The 14,542-nt window shown below is 42.6% G+C and overlaps 1 protein-coding gene across 1 annotated transcript in view; it reads left to right on the top strand.

Moving 5' to 3' along the window:
* The window catches only part of LHFPL6 (LHFPL tetraspan subfamily member 6), a 278,107-nt gene extending 266,045 nt beyond the window's left edge, over positions 1–12,062 (top strand). Inside the window, exon 4 of the mRNA XM_003799708.2 lies at positions 10,933–12,062. Coding sequence (XP_003799756.1) covers positions 10,933–11,051 — 119 coding nt within the window. The 3' untranslated portion in view covers positions 11,052–12,062. The remainder of the gene's footprint in view (positions 1–10,932) is intronic.
* The last annotated feature ends 2,480 nt before the right edge of the window (positions 12,063–14,542 follow it).

Below are 14,542 nucleotides of genomic sequence, written 5' to 3'. Positions count from 1 at the left end.
ACTCCAGCTACGGAGCGGATTTGGTGCCCCTGGATAAACTTTACAAGACTGACTTAGATTTTCCATCAAAATTCACTCCTAACATATCTCCTTAAACATAGCGCTACAGTGAGCCCCTTGGAGATGCTCAGCTTATCTTGTCCAGGGCGTAAATGGCTGCACCCTCCGACGTGCCTGGTTATGACAGTGCTTATTAATGCTGTCGCCTGAGTGTGTTGGTCCTCCTGAATAGATGCATAGATATACAAGCATTTTCTATTCTGACGCTCAACATTCTGATTAGCTCTGCAGAGGAAGAAGGGAAAATGGAGAAGGTGGAGGGATCCTTTAGAAACAGACCTTGTTTCCTCATTTGCTTGTGGCTGCTCTGGTGCTCCAAGCTGGATCATCACACACTGAGCATACGTGTTTCAGAGAAGGTTGTCATCCAACTTCAGAGAACGTGCAAGTGCTACTGTTCAATCCCCTAAGCCTGGGATGAAGAGGCAGGCTAGTAGGAAGAGTCTTGTGCTTTAGAGACACACTGGAGTTGAGAACAGTTCTCAAGGAGAAATGCCAGTCCACCCTCTGTGGTGCCGCTGAGCGAACTCAGGAGGCATAAAGATGGCCAGTGGGACATTCTGTAAATAGATTCTGTGCATGGGCTTTGGGGGATTCTGACATTATACATACATCTTCACTGTATGTGCTCCTGGGGAGGAGTGTGGGGTCATGTCCCATTCCCATTATATGTTGCAGACGCGCCCTGTGAGCACGCGGCTAGAGAGTGCGTAGAGTAAAATATAAACAGAGCCCTTGCACGTGTGTGCAGGTCAGTCCCGACAGTCAGTGTGAGTTTATACTTCCAGTAAAAACCAGACATAAAGAAGGAAAAACAGGGGCTTATAAACAGAGCCACACCCCCCACTCTTCTCTCAGCCTTTTTACGCCCACATTTTCTGCCCACCCAACCAAATCGGGCTGTTGTCTCCTCTTTGCAGATGCCTGCGATATGGTTTTTACTACTTGTCCAATAAAAGTTCGATTTAAAGCTTTTGTATCTTTTAGGTCAAACGGTTCAATACCTGTGTTTTTTTACTAATGACACCTTAGTTCAGTAACTTAACAAAGGAGCAGATGGAATTGGTGCCGTGCCAGATAATTTTTGTTCTTTATCTTAAACTTCCCACACAAACAGGATGGTCTGAACATGAAGAGATACGGAGGAATTTATGCAAGAGGAGAAACACCTCTTAAACCTTTGTCTGTGGTGTTTAAAGCTACAAACATTTCCTCTCTTTCCAGGGACCTTTTTGCCTTCTGCCTTCATTATTTCTGCAGCAACAAGGATAAAATCTAACCTGCCTGCTTCTTCTCTACTCAAACTTTATAGTTAAGTATAAACGTGTCAAAAAATTCAAAATACTGCAGATGAAGGCAAAGGAAGTCATGGCTTAACATGTCCTGACACAGGCACTGTGGTTCCAAGGTATGTTAGGAGCTCACCAGCAACCTCGTGGGGAAGGAGGAGCAAGCTGGGAACCCAGGAAGCTCAAGTGCAAATTTTAGAGCACAGGAAGCCACAGCACACACAGGGATAGATGGTGGGTGGTCAGAGGACAGGAACTGCCTGGGTGACAGTGTCTAGTGCTACACTTTACAGAGGGACACCGTACACGGGGGTGGAGGACAGGGAGCTATAACAGAGCCTCTGGGTAAAAGTTAGGATGAAGTGGTGGCTCCATCCAAACTGCTGAGTGTTCACAGGCTGACAGCAGCTCTGGGAGTGACCTGGAGTAAGCGGGAGCTGAAGTCCATCAGCTACTGCTCCTGCAGGGTCAGGGTCAGCTCAAATGCAGTTTGGGGACAGGTTGAAAACAGGTGGCTGTGGTGAGCTGCTTTCTATGCCATTAACCTCTATTTTATCTGTCCGTTTATCTCTCATGCAGGGAAGATTAATTACCTGAATTCCTAAAGACAGCTTATTTTAGACCCCATCTCTCCACATCTTCTAAAGGAGGTGGGATTGCCCAAAGTGCCAAGCTTAGTCTCTCTAGCTCAGGAAATGGAGGTGTTATGTCTGTATAGGATGCAAACCTTCAATAACTAGAACCATTTGAGGAGGCCATAGGTGTGTGGAGTCATCTAAGAATCTGGCAAAATTGAACAGGGAATCTAAATACAGGGTGGCCATAAAGTTTATGTGCAATTTGAATTCAACTTGTCTTTATTAGCATTTATATGCCTATATATATTTTATGGCCACCCTGTGTGTATTTTATATATAAAATACATACAGGCATGTAAATGCTAACAAAGATCAAGTGTGTCCAATGAACAAAGTGCATTTGATTTAGATGTTCCTTATACATTACCTGAACACAAGAAAAAATTCCAGAATCAGTTTGACCCAAGTTCAAGTTCAAGCTTTATTATTTGAGATATTGGGCAAGTTACTTATCTTTCATGTAACTCAACTGTTGCAGGAAGACAAGGCCCAATGGAGAAAAGGAATACCCAAACACCGTGTTTAAAAGAGGAAGAAATAGCCAGATGCAGTTGCTCACGCCTGTAATGCTAGCACTCTGGGAGGCCCAGGCAGGTGGATCGCCTGAGCTCACAGTTAGAGACCAGCCTGAGCAAGAGCGAAACCCCATCTCTGAAAATAGCCAGGCGTTGTGGCAGGTGCCTGTAGTCCCAGTTACTCAGGAGGCTGAGGCAAGAGAATCGCTTGAGCCCAAGAGTTTGAGGTTGCTCTGAGCTATGACACCATGGCACGCTACTGAGGGGGACAAAGTGAGACTCTGTCTTTAAAAAAAAAAAAAAAAAGCCTTGGCTTTTACAGAAGTGGACCCAAGAGTTAGTTACTTTCCAGGTCCCAAGAAGTCTACAAGTCCCTGAGAGCTGAGTCACCACAGGGAGGACCTCTCAGGTGTGTCCGTGAGGTCTCCTTGAGAAGACCTGTGCTCTCTTAGACCTGACTTTTCCTGTGTATCTTCTCTCACAACTTCTATTTTATTAAAGTGAGAATGATGTTCAGAAAGTATAAAAACTAATAAAGGATCAGAGACAAAAATGGTTAAATGAAATGCCACTTCTTACCTGTTGAGCTTCTTAAATGACCTCTATTATGGAATTATGAAGTTTGGGTTTCTGTCTGGCGCAAGGATATTGTCCAGTATCCATTCATACCACACACGTGTGTATGAGCCATCTGCTGTCCACCAGATTACACCAGCAAAACAGGCAGACACCGACACACACGGCAGGCTCCAAAATGTTAACTGAGCAGACGAAAGAAAAGGCAGAGGTTAAACTGCCACATCCTGAAAGATCACCAGCATTCCAGTGCTGTGTGCAGGAAGGCCGGGTTTGTGCCTCTTCCCTTGTTTCTATTATTTTCATAAGCGGCTCTAAATACTAGTTTGAGCCATGCTACAAAATCAGCCACACCTCTCCCCACCCCATCCGGACTCTGGGGGAGGGGTCCCCTGGAATGCCACCACTGCCACAAAGTCTTTTTCTATATTTACTTGGCAGGTGGCTGTGGTAAGCTGCTTTCTGTCCCATTAACCTCTATTTTATCTGTCGAGAATCGTTCCCCATTGTTGAAAGCAGCAATTTGCCAACCAAGCAAACTTGGAGTCCTCTTTGATGGAGCATCACAGAGAGCAAAAGGGAAGGTTTAAACAGATTTGCTTCTAATTTCCTGAAAGGATCACAGACAAAACTTGCCCTCTGGTAAAATGCTTTCTGTTTGCATTATAATAACAAGCATTTATTGCCATGACAGGGAGAAAAGAGGGGGTGGTGGAAGTGGCCCCGGATTTCCTGGTTTCATTTAGTTCTATTACTACTCATGGAAAGTACTCAGAAATAATTTTTTTCTTTAATGACTGTAAAACATGGCACGTGGGTTCTAACAATAGAATCAGACTCAGCCAGACAAATCCACTTTCCCCTTCCCTTTGGGGAAGTTCAAGGTATATGGTGACCAGTCTGTGGCTGGCCAATCTTTCATCTCTCACAGAGCTTTTGATGTTTTGCTTTCACATTTATAGTTTTATGAAACAAAAATCCTTCTTCTATCTGTTTATTTCATGGAATTGAATGTCTATAAAACATGTATGAGAGATGTTTCAGAATAATGCTGAACTCATGTGAGCAAATACTCCATAAGCTTCCTGAGACCAAGGACTCTGCCTGTGCTGTTCACTGCTTGCCTCCAGCTCCTATACCATTGCAAAACAGAGAGTAGGTGCTTAATATTTATTTGTGAATGTTAAATACTGCTGCATATTCCTACCCAGCAGTACAGATGAAAATTCCAAAGAGGACATCTTCAGGCTTCAAGACTCCAAATTCTGTAGATGGTCATGCCTACCCCATTTCTCACTGTGGACCAGAAATAGCATCCGTCTCTGACTTGAGCAATGCTCAGACCCGATCTCTCTGCTACATTTCCTGTCCCCTTCACCCAACCACCAGTTCCTCAGCCTCCCACATTTGTACTCTACTGCACATCAGCGAGGTCTCAGCTTGAATTTCATGTCTCATTAAGGCTACCCTCCATGGCCTGACCATGCTGTGACCACGCTGGGTAGATGCCTTGAGATTTGCTGCTTTAGTGTCCTGGGTTTTCTCATCGAAGTGTCACACGTCACGGTCTCTGAGCATCACTCAGTGCTTCTCCTGGACTAGACAATAAGCTCCTTGATGGCAGGGATTGTATCTGTTTCCCAACTAAGTCCCCAGTGATTCGTAGCTGGAGCAGGCACTCAATAAGTTTTTGATGAATCTATGAATAAACCAAGGGAGGAAAAAAGAGATGGAAAGAAAAGAAGGAATCAAGAATTAGGGTTGGATAACTTAGTGTTTTTTCAGATTTGCCTAAACCTTGTTGACACACCTTGCTGTTAGTAGATTAGTCTTGACTGTTTCTTGTTTCTTCAAAGATTTTGTGCATGTGTGTGCGCACGTGTGTGCACTTTTGTATGTTAATATGGGGGTGCATATGATTACATCACGTAGTTTGTAAGATTAGAGTTGTAGTCGTGTCCTTCACCCAGGAAGTGTGCCATGTACCTACGCATTGTTCCCATTGGGTGGGAACGGACTGAACCACTCCCTTCCTCCCCTCTACTTCCTTCCAACTAGTTAAGTTTGAATTTTCTCTCATGTGGAAGTTAATCTACTAGTTTTCAATTTAGCACTGAGTACATGTGATGATTATTTTGCCATTCTTGTGATACTTTACTTAGGAGAATGTTCTCTAAATCCGTCCAGGTTGTTACAAAAGATAGAAAATCTCCGTCTGTTTATGGCTGAAGAGTATTCCGTGGAATACATATACTACAGTTTATTAATCCAGTCATGTGTTGAAGGACACTCAAGTTGTGTGCACATCTTTGCAATTGTGAATTGGGCTGCTGTGAACATTCAAATGCAAATGTCCTTACGGTAAAATGTCTTTTTCTTTTGGGTAGATACCTAGTAATGGGACTACAAGACCAAATGGTAGGCCTACTTTTAGTTCTTTGAGGAATCGCCATAATTCTTTCCATAGAGGCTGTATTACTTTTGTATATTTTCAGGCTAGTTTGCTAAATTTTAACAACGCGTGTAAATTGCATAAACTTTCATATTTGTGTAGTCAATGGCCATATTTCTTACCTCTTCAAACATTTTATCCTATTAAAGTATATTCTTTAAGAATCCTTATTTGGTTTTCTGTCAGTTTTCATATAATAAGACAACTGGTCTGACGAGTTGATTACATATTTTATGACATAAACAAGAATAGATCAGAAACATAACACTTATTAGAAATTAAAATTAGATGCAGAATAAGTTACAGAGTTGGATTTGGCCCAGGAAGACTGTAGTGCAGTGTGAGGAAGCTGGTGCTGCAGGCACTGCTCTGGCCACGGGTCCTGTGGGAAATGGCAGGGCTTAGAGGCACAGTGGGCTGGTTTAGCTTCTCACAACAGAAGAGACTTCACAGACCCTTTGATAATGAAAAGCAAGGCAGACTTTGTTTATTTGCTTCTGTCTTAGATCTGGTTCGACAAGCAGATCTTAGGATGAGGTTTTGTGTTCAAGTGACTACAAAAATGTGCAAAAAATAACCCAGTAAGGAGGTGGGCATGCAAAGTTATGAAGGAGTAAATACCAAGCAAGGGTGCGATATGGGGTGGGGGCTCAGTCCCAGCCTGAAAGCACAGGGGTTCTGCAACATTCATTACACTGCAGAGTTTGCCCCATCTAAAGGCAAGAGAGCCAGGTATGCGCACTTGTGCATGAGTTACCACTGATGGTCCCACCAGGCCAGCGTGGCTGTCAGACGACTAGGGCTAAGTGACTCCACTTTCTCCTGGGTCCTCTGAGGAGGGTCACAATTATAAGCGGTTAAGAGCCAAGAACAGGGCGGCACCTGTGGCTCAACGAGTAGGGCATCAGCCCCATATGCCGAGGGTGGCAGGTTCAAAACCCAGCCCTGGCCAAAAAACTGCAAAAAAAAAAAAAAGCCAAGAACAAAGAGCAGCTGGGGTGTGAGAGTCCAGACCCTGCAAAGGGATCCAGAAGAATTGGGTAAAGCATATATACCATCAGCTATGAGGCCCATGTCATTTAAACACCCCTGAAGTTTAAACTTCTACTATTTTATTGATTTCTCTGTAGGGGAAAAAAATGATATCCTCTCTTTCTTTGTCCTCTGATAGTCAACACTTTAGCAGCTTTTTTTTTCTTCTTTATAAAATGCATGTGGCTAGGGTCACATACACCATTCTCAAGTGATCCTCAGGTACTTTTTCTTGTGTAATTAATAAAGAATTATATACTTTGTTTTTTGTGTTAGGTCATGGACTAGGTCAATACCTTGTTAATAACACACGATTGATTGTATTCAGTGTTACGACTCCTATGCCAAACCAATAAACCACAAATTGTGCTGACTCTTTGAAAGGTTCTAAACCAAGGCCATCTCTTAGCTACGTAGATTTATTTAATTCAGCCCTAAAGGATAATTCAAAATGGATATTATTCTCAAGATTCACAGCCATCTTAACCCATGGTTGTCAGCAAATCTGGACCATGACGGGGGGTGCAGTTGTCTGTGAAAAATGCTTATTCCATCTATTGGTATTAATGGAGGTCATTGTGTCAGGGAGACCTCCCTGGCAGTGGAGATGTGACCGTTCAGAATCTCTCACCTTGTTAAATTTAACACATTGCACATTCTTTATGAAGCTGGAAATAACATACCTGGTTTGGGAACTTCACTCCAAAATTAAGTGCCAAAACAGGACTAGAGTTACTCTTAAAATAAAATCCAAGATTTACTCTTTTTTTCAGAGACTAGCTGTCTTCCTGCTTTGCATCCTTTCTTTCTGTTTTAATTTTGCCATGACTTTCATTCAACGGGTATTTAGTGAGCCTCCTATGCACCAGGCTCTGTTGGTGGAACATAGCAGGGACAAAATATATAAAGTCTCCCCTTTTGAATCTTTAGTTCTAGTAGTGGAGACTGAAATTAAACACACACACACACAGAGAATACTTGGACCGTGGAAGGTGCTGTGAAGGCAATAGAGTGGGGTAAGGGAGGAAAGTGATTCTGATGGGACAGGTGGGGATAGGTGGGGACAGGTGGGGGTGAGCGGTGTCTTTCCAGAGGTGCCATTTGAGAAGGCGCCAGTTCTCTAATGGTTGGGGGGTCGGATTTTCTGGTGGAAGGAATAGTGAGCATGTAACTCTCATGTCAGCAACAAACTTGACGTGCTCCAGAAAAGGCGGCCAGTGTGGAAACAAGAGGAGAGTGGTGAGCTCCGAGAGGGCAGCAGACGCTGGCTCATTTGAGGCCTCCTAGGCCATAAGAAGGACACAGACCTTTGAAAATTCATGACAGGGTTTTAAGTAAGAGCATGACTTTATCTGACTGACTTTTTAAAAAGGTAGGGCAGCATCTGTGGCTCAAAGGAGTCAGGCACCGGCCCCATATACCGGAGGTGGCGGGTTCAAATCCAGCCCCAGCCATAAATAAATAAAAATAAATAAATAAAATAATGAATAAATAAATAAATACAAATGAAAAGATAGGTGAGGTGCCTGCCTTACTGTTGGTGATGACTCAGGGAGAAAAGAGAGCAATGATAGTAGGTCACCTGCCTGGGGGTGCTCTGGACATTTGGGAGGAGCAAGTTTCCAGGGCAGATTTGGGGACAGTGGCAAAGGACTTGGCACTTATGACTGGAAGTCCTTGAGCATGTCTTTGAACTTCCCTGGGCCTCAGTCTTCCTGTCTGAAAGATGGGGATGCTACCACATGTCTACCTCAGTGTGTTCTTATGAGAATTAAATGCACTGATATTTAGTTAATATTTACTCCATGTAAACACGTTGAGCAGTTAGCAATCAATATATATTTACTGCTTTTGTTGTGATTATTGGATGTGGAGAGAGAGGAATCGAGGACAACACCTAGGTTGGGGACACAACAACACAGCTTATTGTCTGTGTGTCCAGGTGATGCCCTGAGGACTTTGAAGCTGCGGAGGCTCTTGACCCCATGTTGCTGCTATTGATTCACCTTGACCACAAGCCAATAGCTCACCTTGCTGTGTCTCTCCTGGCCTTTATATCTGTGCCTGGGATAACTACACATCTAGGAAACTTCCAGATAAAACGGGAAGCTGAATTGCACATTGTGCCTAGCAGTTTTGTAGTTTTCATTAGAGAAGTTACTAATTTTTCACAAATGGACAAGGTAATCATGACCACATTCTGCAGTGAGCAGGACTGTGCTTCCCCCAAAGGTGCAGGAGCTGAGAGGCTAAAGAAAGAGGCTGACAAATCCAACTTATCAGAAACACTAAATAGGGCCTTACAGAGAGAAGCCAGGTCTTGAATGGCTGAAGACTGGATACTTGCACCCACCCTCCAGAAAGTGTTCTTTATAAAGGAGTTTTTAGGGTAAAGACGTGTGCAGTTGGTCACGACTTTATTGAGAAACTCATGACAACTGAGAAGCTCTGTTACCAAAATTTCTTTCTTCAGTAGATCCTTGGTCTCAGGGATTCGAAAAATGAACCCATGGACCACAGATCAGTGGTAAGATGGGATTTATTATAGAGAAAAAATATAGAAAAAGCACCAGAGCTCTTGGCAGAGGGAAAGACCCAAGTTGGAAAATCTCCGCCAGGGTCCTTTGACTGGGGGTGTATATGTCCAGCCTAAGAAATGAATGGGTACAGGCCTTTTCTAGGGGCAAGGTTAATGAGCCTGTTAACAAATGAATGGATAGGGTCCCCTCTGCTAGGGCACACAGTCAGGGGGTTCTTGTCAGGAAACTGGTGTAATTGCTGAGGCTTAGGAAATGGGAGGAACCCTGTACCCTGAGGCTGATAGTTCTTCTTCCTATGGGAATCAGCTTTCAGCCCCAAAGGCAGGGTCTCCACATAGAAGAACTGGTCATACTTGTGGAATCTGGCTTTCCCTTTTGCCCACCAGCCGGCCTTCCACCAGCCCAGCCAGCGTTAAGAGGCTGCCCAGAGTGAGCCAGCCCCGTGTGCTTGAGGCCTCTGTGAGCGCTGTGGGCAAGGCAGAGGGTGGCCACAGTGCAAGCTTGGCAGGCTAGGCAGGGAGCTGACTCTGGGAGGAGAAGTGGGAACCCTATATAGTTAGATGAACATCTTTACAAAGGGTTATCTATGCCATAGGCCTTGTTTCTTTATGAGGGGGTTATCTGTGCTGCAAGGACATCTTGGTATGCAGGAAGCAAAGCCATCAGTCACCATGGTGGTTTCCCCTCAAGATGGCATCTCTGTTGCCATGTAGCCGGCTGTTTCCCTACGACTAACTGAAAAAGAGATAATGGTTTTTAATCCAAAGTTTCTATGTTCTGTGACTATTGAAATCCAAGTGTCTCAGTGCCTGTGTTTATATCTGATGTATAAACAAGAAACAGAGGGGAGGAAATTAGTTGCTGCTGGAGTGTAGTCTAATAAGACGGTAAGACTAGGGTAAAGAAAAGTTAAAATTGGATCAGAAAAGACAATATCAAGTAAAAAGATATAGAAGGTTCACTGTACATACACAAAGAATAACTTGGATGCTGTGTAAAAAAAAAAGTTAATGAATGCAGAAACCCATTCCTTTAGTCCAGATAGGATATTTTGGGTCGACGACTTCTTATTCTTGGAATGAAGAAGCCAGGTTTGAGTCCTGCATGGTTTATGACTAATTATAAGCATATCATTTGGGATAAATTACCACCTTCTCTAAATTCCAGCCAGGATTCCACCTCACGATGTTGTTAGAAGAATCTACAAAGACAATATATAAAAAAGAAATCTGCTAATTTATCTTTAGTACTGTATGTTATTACTATTGATACTAATCCAACTCTGAGAAACCCAGGCCCAATTGGGCCCTTGTCATTATGTTTTCATTTCAATGACATAAACTGCAGGGTGAGTATAGGCCCCAAAAGGATATGGGAGTTTTGTCCCTGGTTTAGACAGTAGAAATATTGAGTTTAGCATTATCCATCATCCTTCAAATGGGTTACCTCCTTAGAGTAGCCCTTTCGCAGAAGGCTGGTATCTGTATTTTTATTTTTTTCCCTAAAATATATTATTATGCATTGAGTTCGGGTGATTTAAATTAGAATTAACACTGCGTCTTCTGTCCTGGTTGCTGCCATTGCTCCTTTAATTCAGCCAGGGGTGTGGACTAGGCTTCTCTCCTTTTAGCCAATGTGACTCACAGACCTTGAGCCCCTGGTGTAAGGCGCACATCCATTTGCTTTCTTCACTCTGAAAATAACTTGAGTTAAGATACCATATTGCTAATGGATGTTTCAGAATACACACACCTTGGAAGCAACAGCAAAACCTTCTGCAAGGTCACCCTCACCTGTGCCTGCTTTCTCCCCCTCTTTTTTGGTCCCTAGGTAAGTGTGAAATCGGCTGGGCCTACTACTGCACGGGAGCAGGTGCGGCGGCTGCCATGCTGCTCTGTACGTGGCTGGCTTGTTTTTCCGGCAAGAAACAGAAGCACTACCCATACTGAGACGGAGCCTCCGAGGGCAGACGGAGGAGATGGGCCAAAGTGGCTCGGAAGGGGTCGAAGCATCCAGCTACTTTAAAAAGGTGGAATAGTGGTTCTAATCCAATGCAATGCTAATGAAATGAAACCCGATAAAATCAGGAGCATTATAATGGGAAGGAAGGGGGCTGGGGGAGATTCGTGAAAGAAATGCAAAGTATGGGATGCTGGAGAAAAATGAACCAAAGGCCAAAAATATTGCAGGGTATCGGGTGTTCCTATTCCACACAGTATTGTTAATGTTTAACACACACACACGCGCACACACACACGCGCGCTCGCGCCTGCGCACGCACAGCCAATCAAAATATGCAAAGACGTGTTTTCTTTTTAAAAGTGAGGATTCAGAAAATCAAAAGGGCTAGTAGAAACAGTGTTATGTTGGGAAGCAGGGTACCCTGCAGATGCGCCCTGGAGGCCACAGCACTCCCGAAAGCACACACAGACACAGCACCCGCGCACAGACACACGGATCGTCACACAGACCGCAGGAGGTTCAGTGGTGCATTTCTCCTGTTTTCTTTTTAATATACATTTAAACAGCATTATCACTTTATAAAGCTACAATAAGCCTAATAAATGGACCAGTAAGCCACTCTATCAGTATTTTGTATGTCCTGCATAAACTCTTTACACCCCCCGTGTGTCTTCAGTGTTTACCTTTAGAGTTAAGCCTTCATATTTCAGTGTTACTCAGAGATATGCAATATTTCTCTGAGTAGCTTCCGCTATGATATTCTTATGAAGTAAAAGGACAACTTCCTGTCCTCTGATAAGGAGAGAATTCCACTGCAGGTATGAGAGTATTAAGAGACATTTTCCAGTCATTGGACTTTATTTTCTTTTGTCCATTATTGTTCTGTGCTGTACCCCATTTATTTCAATATTCATTTTGTAAAAAAAAAAAAAAAATGCAAAGTGCTATTTTGTTTGTATTTGCAAAGCTCTGTGAATAAATTCTCTCTTTGATCAATAGCTGGACGAGTCCTGGAGTGTTAACTCAGCCACTGAGTCTGCTGCTTTATTTCTATAAAGACAGCCTGTCAGTCACAACGGTCCTGTGAATGTTCCTTTTCTCTTTTAAGGCCTTTCTTTAATTCACTCACTAATTATCCAAGTGATACGGGGTTCCCCCATTCAAGGTTCGACAGGGGACCCCAGTTTTCCTAGGCCTGGGCAATTTCAAGAAGGGAACACCCTGACCTTTTGCCTGAGCTAGAGGGACTGTGTTCATTCATTTGTCAATAATGCTCATTAACACCAAGTCCTGGCCAAATGTAGTTCTCAACACCTTATGCCCCTGGACAAAGCACCCATGTGCCAGAAGCTCTGGTGATTTTTACCCCTCTATGTTCCTTTCTGTCTAATAAAATCTGATCTTACCACTGATCTGTGGTCTGTGGGTTCATTCTTTGAACTCCTGAGAGCAAGGACCTACTGAAGAAAGAAATTCCAGTAACACAAGCAGGCATAGTTCTAGGCACATAGTATGTTAAAAAGTGTATGAAATATAGTTTCTGCTTTCAACTTAAATTCCTTGCAGCCAGAATTCTAACTCCTTGCTTACTGTATTTCAATACGATGAAACTCTGACGAGAGAAATATTTCAGGTCTGTTTTGTATTAAGACTAAAGGAAAAGGACAAAGAGGTCGGGAACCTGTGGCCTTGGGAGTGGGGAACGTGTGGTCCTTGAGTGCAGCCTTTTGAGAAACCAAATTTTACAGAACAAATCTTTTTATTAAAAAGAGTGCAGGAAAGAAAGATGAAGGTTTTCTTCCTCCTTTGGTGCATAAAAAAGAACAATTATGAAATTAGAAGGCCACAGGTTTCCAGGAGGCACTGAGTTTCTTCTGTACTTCAGAGCCAAGGGCGGTTTTACCCTGCCATCCTTCTGGGGTCTTGGCCATTTGAGAGAGGTTATTTTACACCCCTTCTCCCAGCAGAGAGCTTGACTAAAGAGAAAGGTTTGGACCCTTTCATACCCCCTAACAGAACCAGCTCTTTCAGGAGCAATGATAGCGTGCTGGATAATAGATAATATTCTTTTTACAAGCAAATCTGACATATTGTAGCAAATCCTTAAAAATTCACCTTCAATTAGCTTCTAAATTATGTGCTCTTCATATCTGGAAATTGAACAATCTGTCTATTTAAATAGGTAATTATATTTTCTGCACTCTTTCTACATATTTATCAATTTAACTTGGATATCTGAATTTCACACTTGCTTCTGGTACTTTTAATCATTCCAGGGTGAGGATCTGTGCTTCTTAGGAAGAATAATACAGGAATCTGGCCAATAACAGTCTGAGCCTTCTGAGGCTTTGTTAGTATGGAGAAAGTCATTCCTCTCTGAGATGCTTAATTCATAATGTGCTGAATGTCATTTGATTGTGTCTCATTGTCTGCTGAGCTGGGGCTTCTCCACTCTGTGGTTTCCTGCAGAGAAGAGAAGATTGTGCTTTGCTTCCCCAATTAGCCCACTATTTTCCTGCATAGCTGGTGCTTTTCAATTTTTTTTAGCTTCACCTTCCTGTCAGAATAGCCTTATGACTTCTTAGTTCCCATTATCAAGTTGGAGTTCTCTATGGAATTCATTAAGACCTAATTCTTTAGACAGATTTAAGGATGTCAGTGTCATTTTTATGTAGTCCCTGTGATTTTAGACACTAGTGAGCCTCACTAGGATAAAAACACAGCCACTCTTACATGACAAAGTCAAGTGGAAAACCTTCTATCACAAGTTTCACAAGTTCTGACTAGTCATATTAGTAATATGTTTTTGGTTCAAGATAGCCCAGCATTTTATGAGAAACACCTAATTTATTAATAATTATATATCCTGCTTATGAAATGAAAATCAGGAAATAATAATAACAACAATAACTAAGTCTGAAAAGTATGTATTCACAGGATTCTTACTGATGTACACTTAGAAGCAAAACATTTTCTATTTTCCAACCTCAAGAGCCTTCACTGCTCACACAGCCCTGTGAGGTGAGTGGGGAGTTTACTTTGTTTTCAGGAAGAGAAATTGATGGAATTTAAGGGACTCTTTCAATTTTCAGCAATTCATTCATGCATTTGGATAACAAATGGTTACTGAGCACCTGCTGCTTGGTAGGTATTCTACTAGGTAGAAAGCACTAGATAAAACACAGCTGTGAAGTGGGCCCTGCGCTTGTGGTGGAAAAGTAATCAGAACCTCAGTGATCATTCTATCAGACGTGAACTACTCTCAAAGACAGGGAGAAATTTCCTCCCAGAATCCTGCAGACACAAATTAAAAAGGCATAAAGAAAGATGATGTATTACAATGTTCTGCTCTTCAAAAGACATCATTCAGAAAATGAAAAGGTGAGCCTAAGATTGGAAAAAGTCATATATCTGATTTAAAAAACCTTATATTGAGAGTACATAAATAACTCTCTCAGATGAAATATAAAAAGACAAC

Source organism: Otolemur garnettii, unplaced genomic scaffold, assembly GCF_000181295.1.
Source record: "Otolemur garnettii isolate 467f Iridium unplaced genomic scaffold, OtoGar3 scaffold00154, whole genome shotgun sequence".
Classification (NCBI taxonomy): domain Eukaryota; kingdom Metazoa; phylum Chordata; class Mammalia; order Primates; family Galagidae; genus Otolemur; species Otolemur garnettii.
The sequence above is the reverse complement of the archived record's forward strand: the minus strand, read 5'-3'. Positions and strand labels throughout refer to the sequence as shown.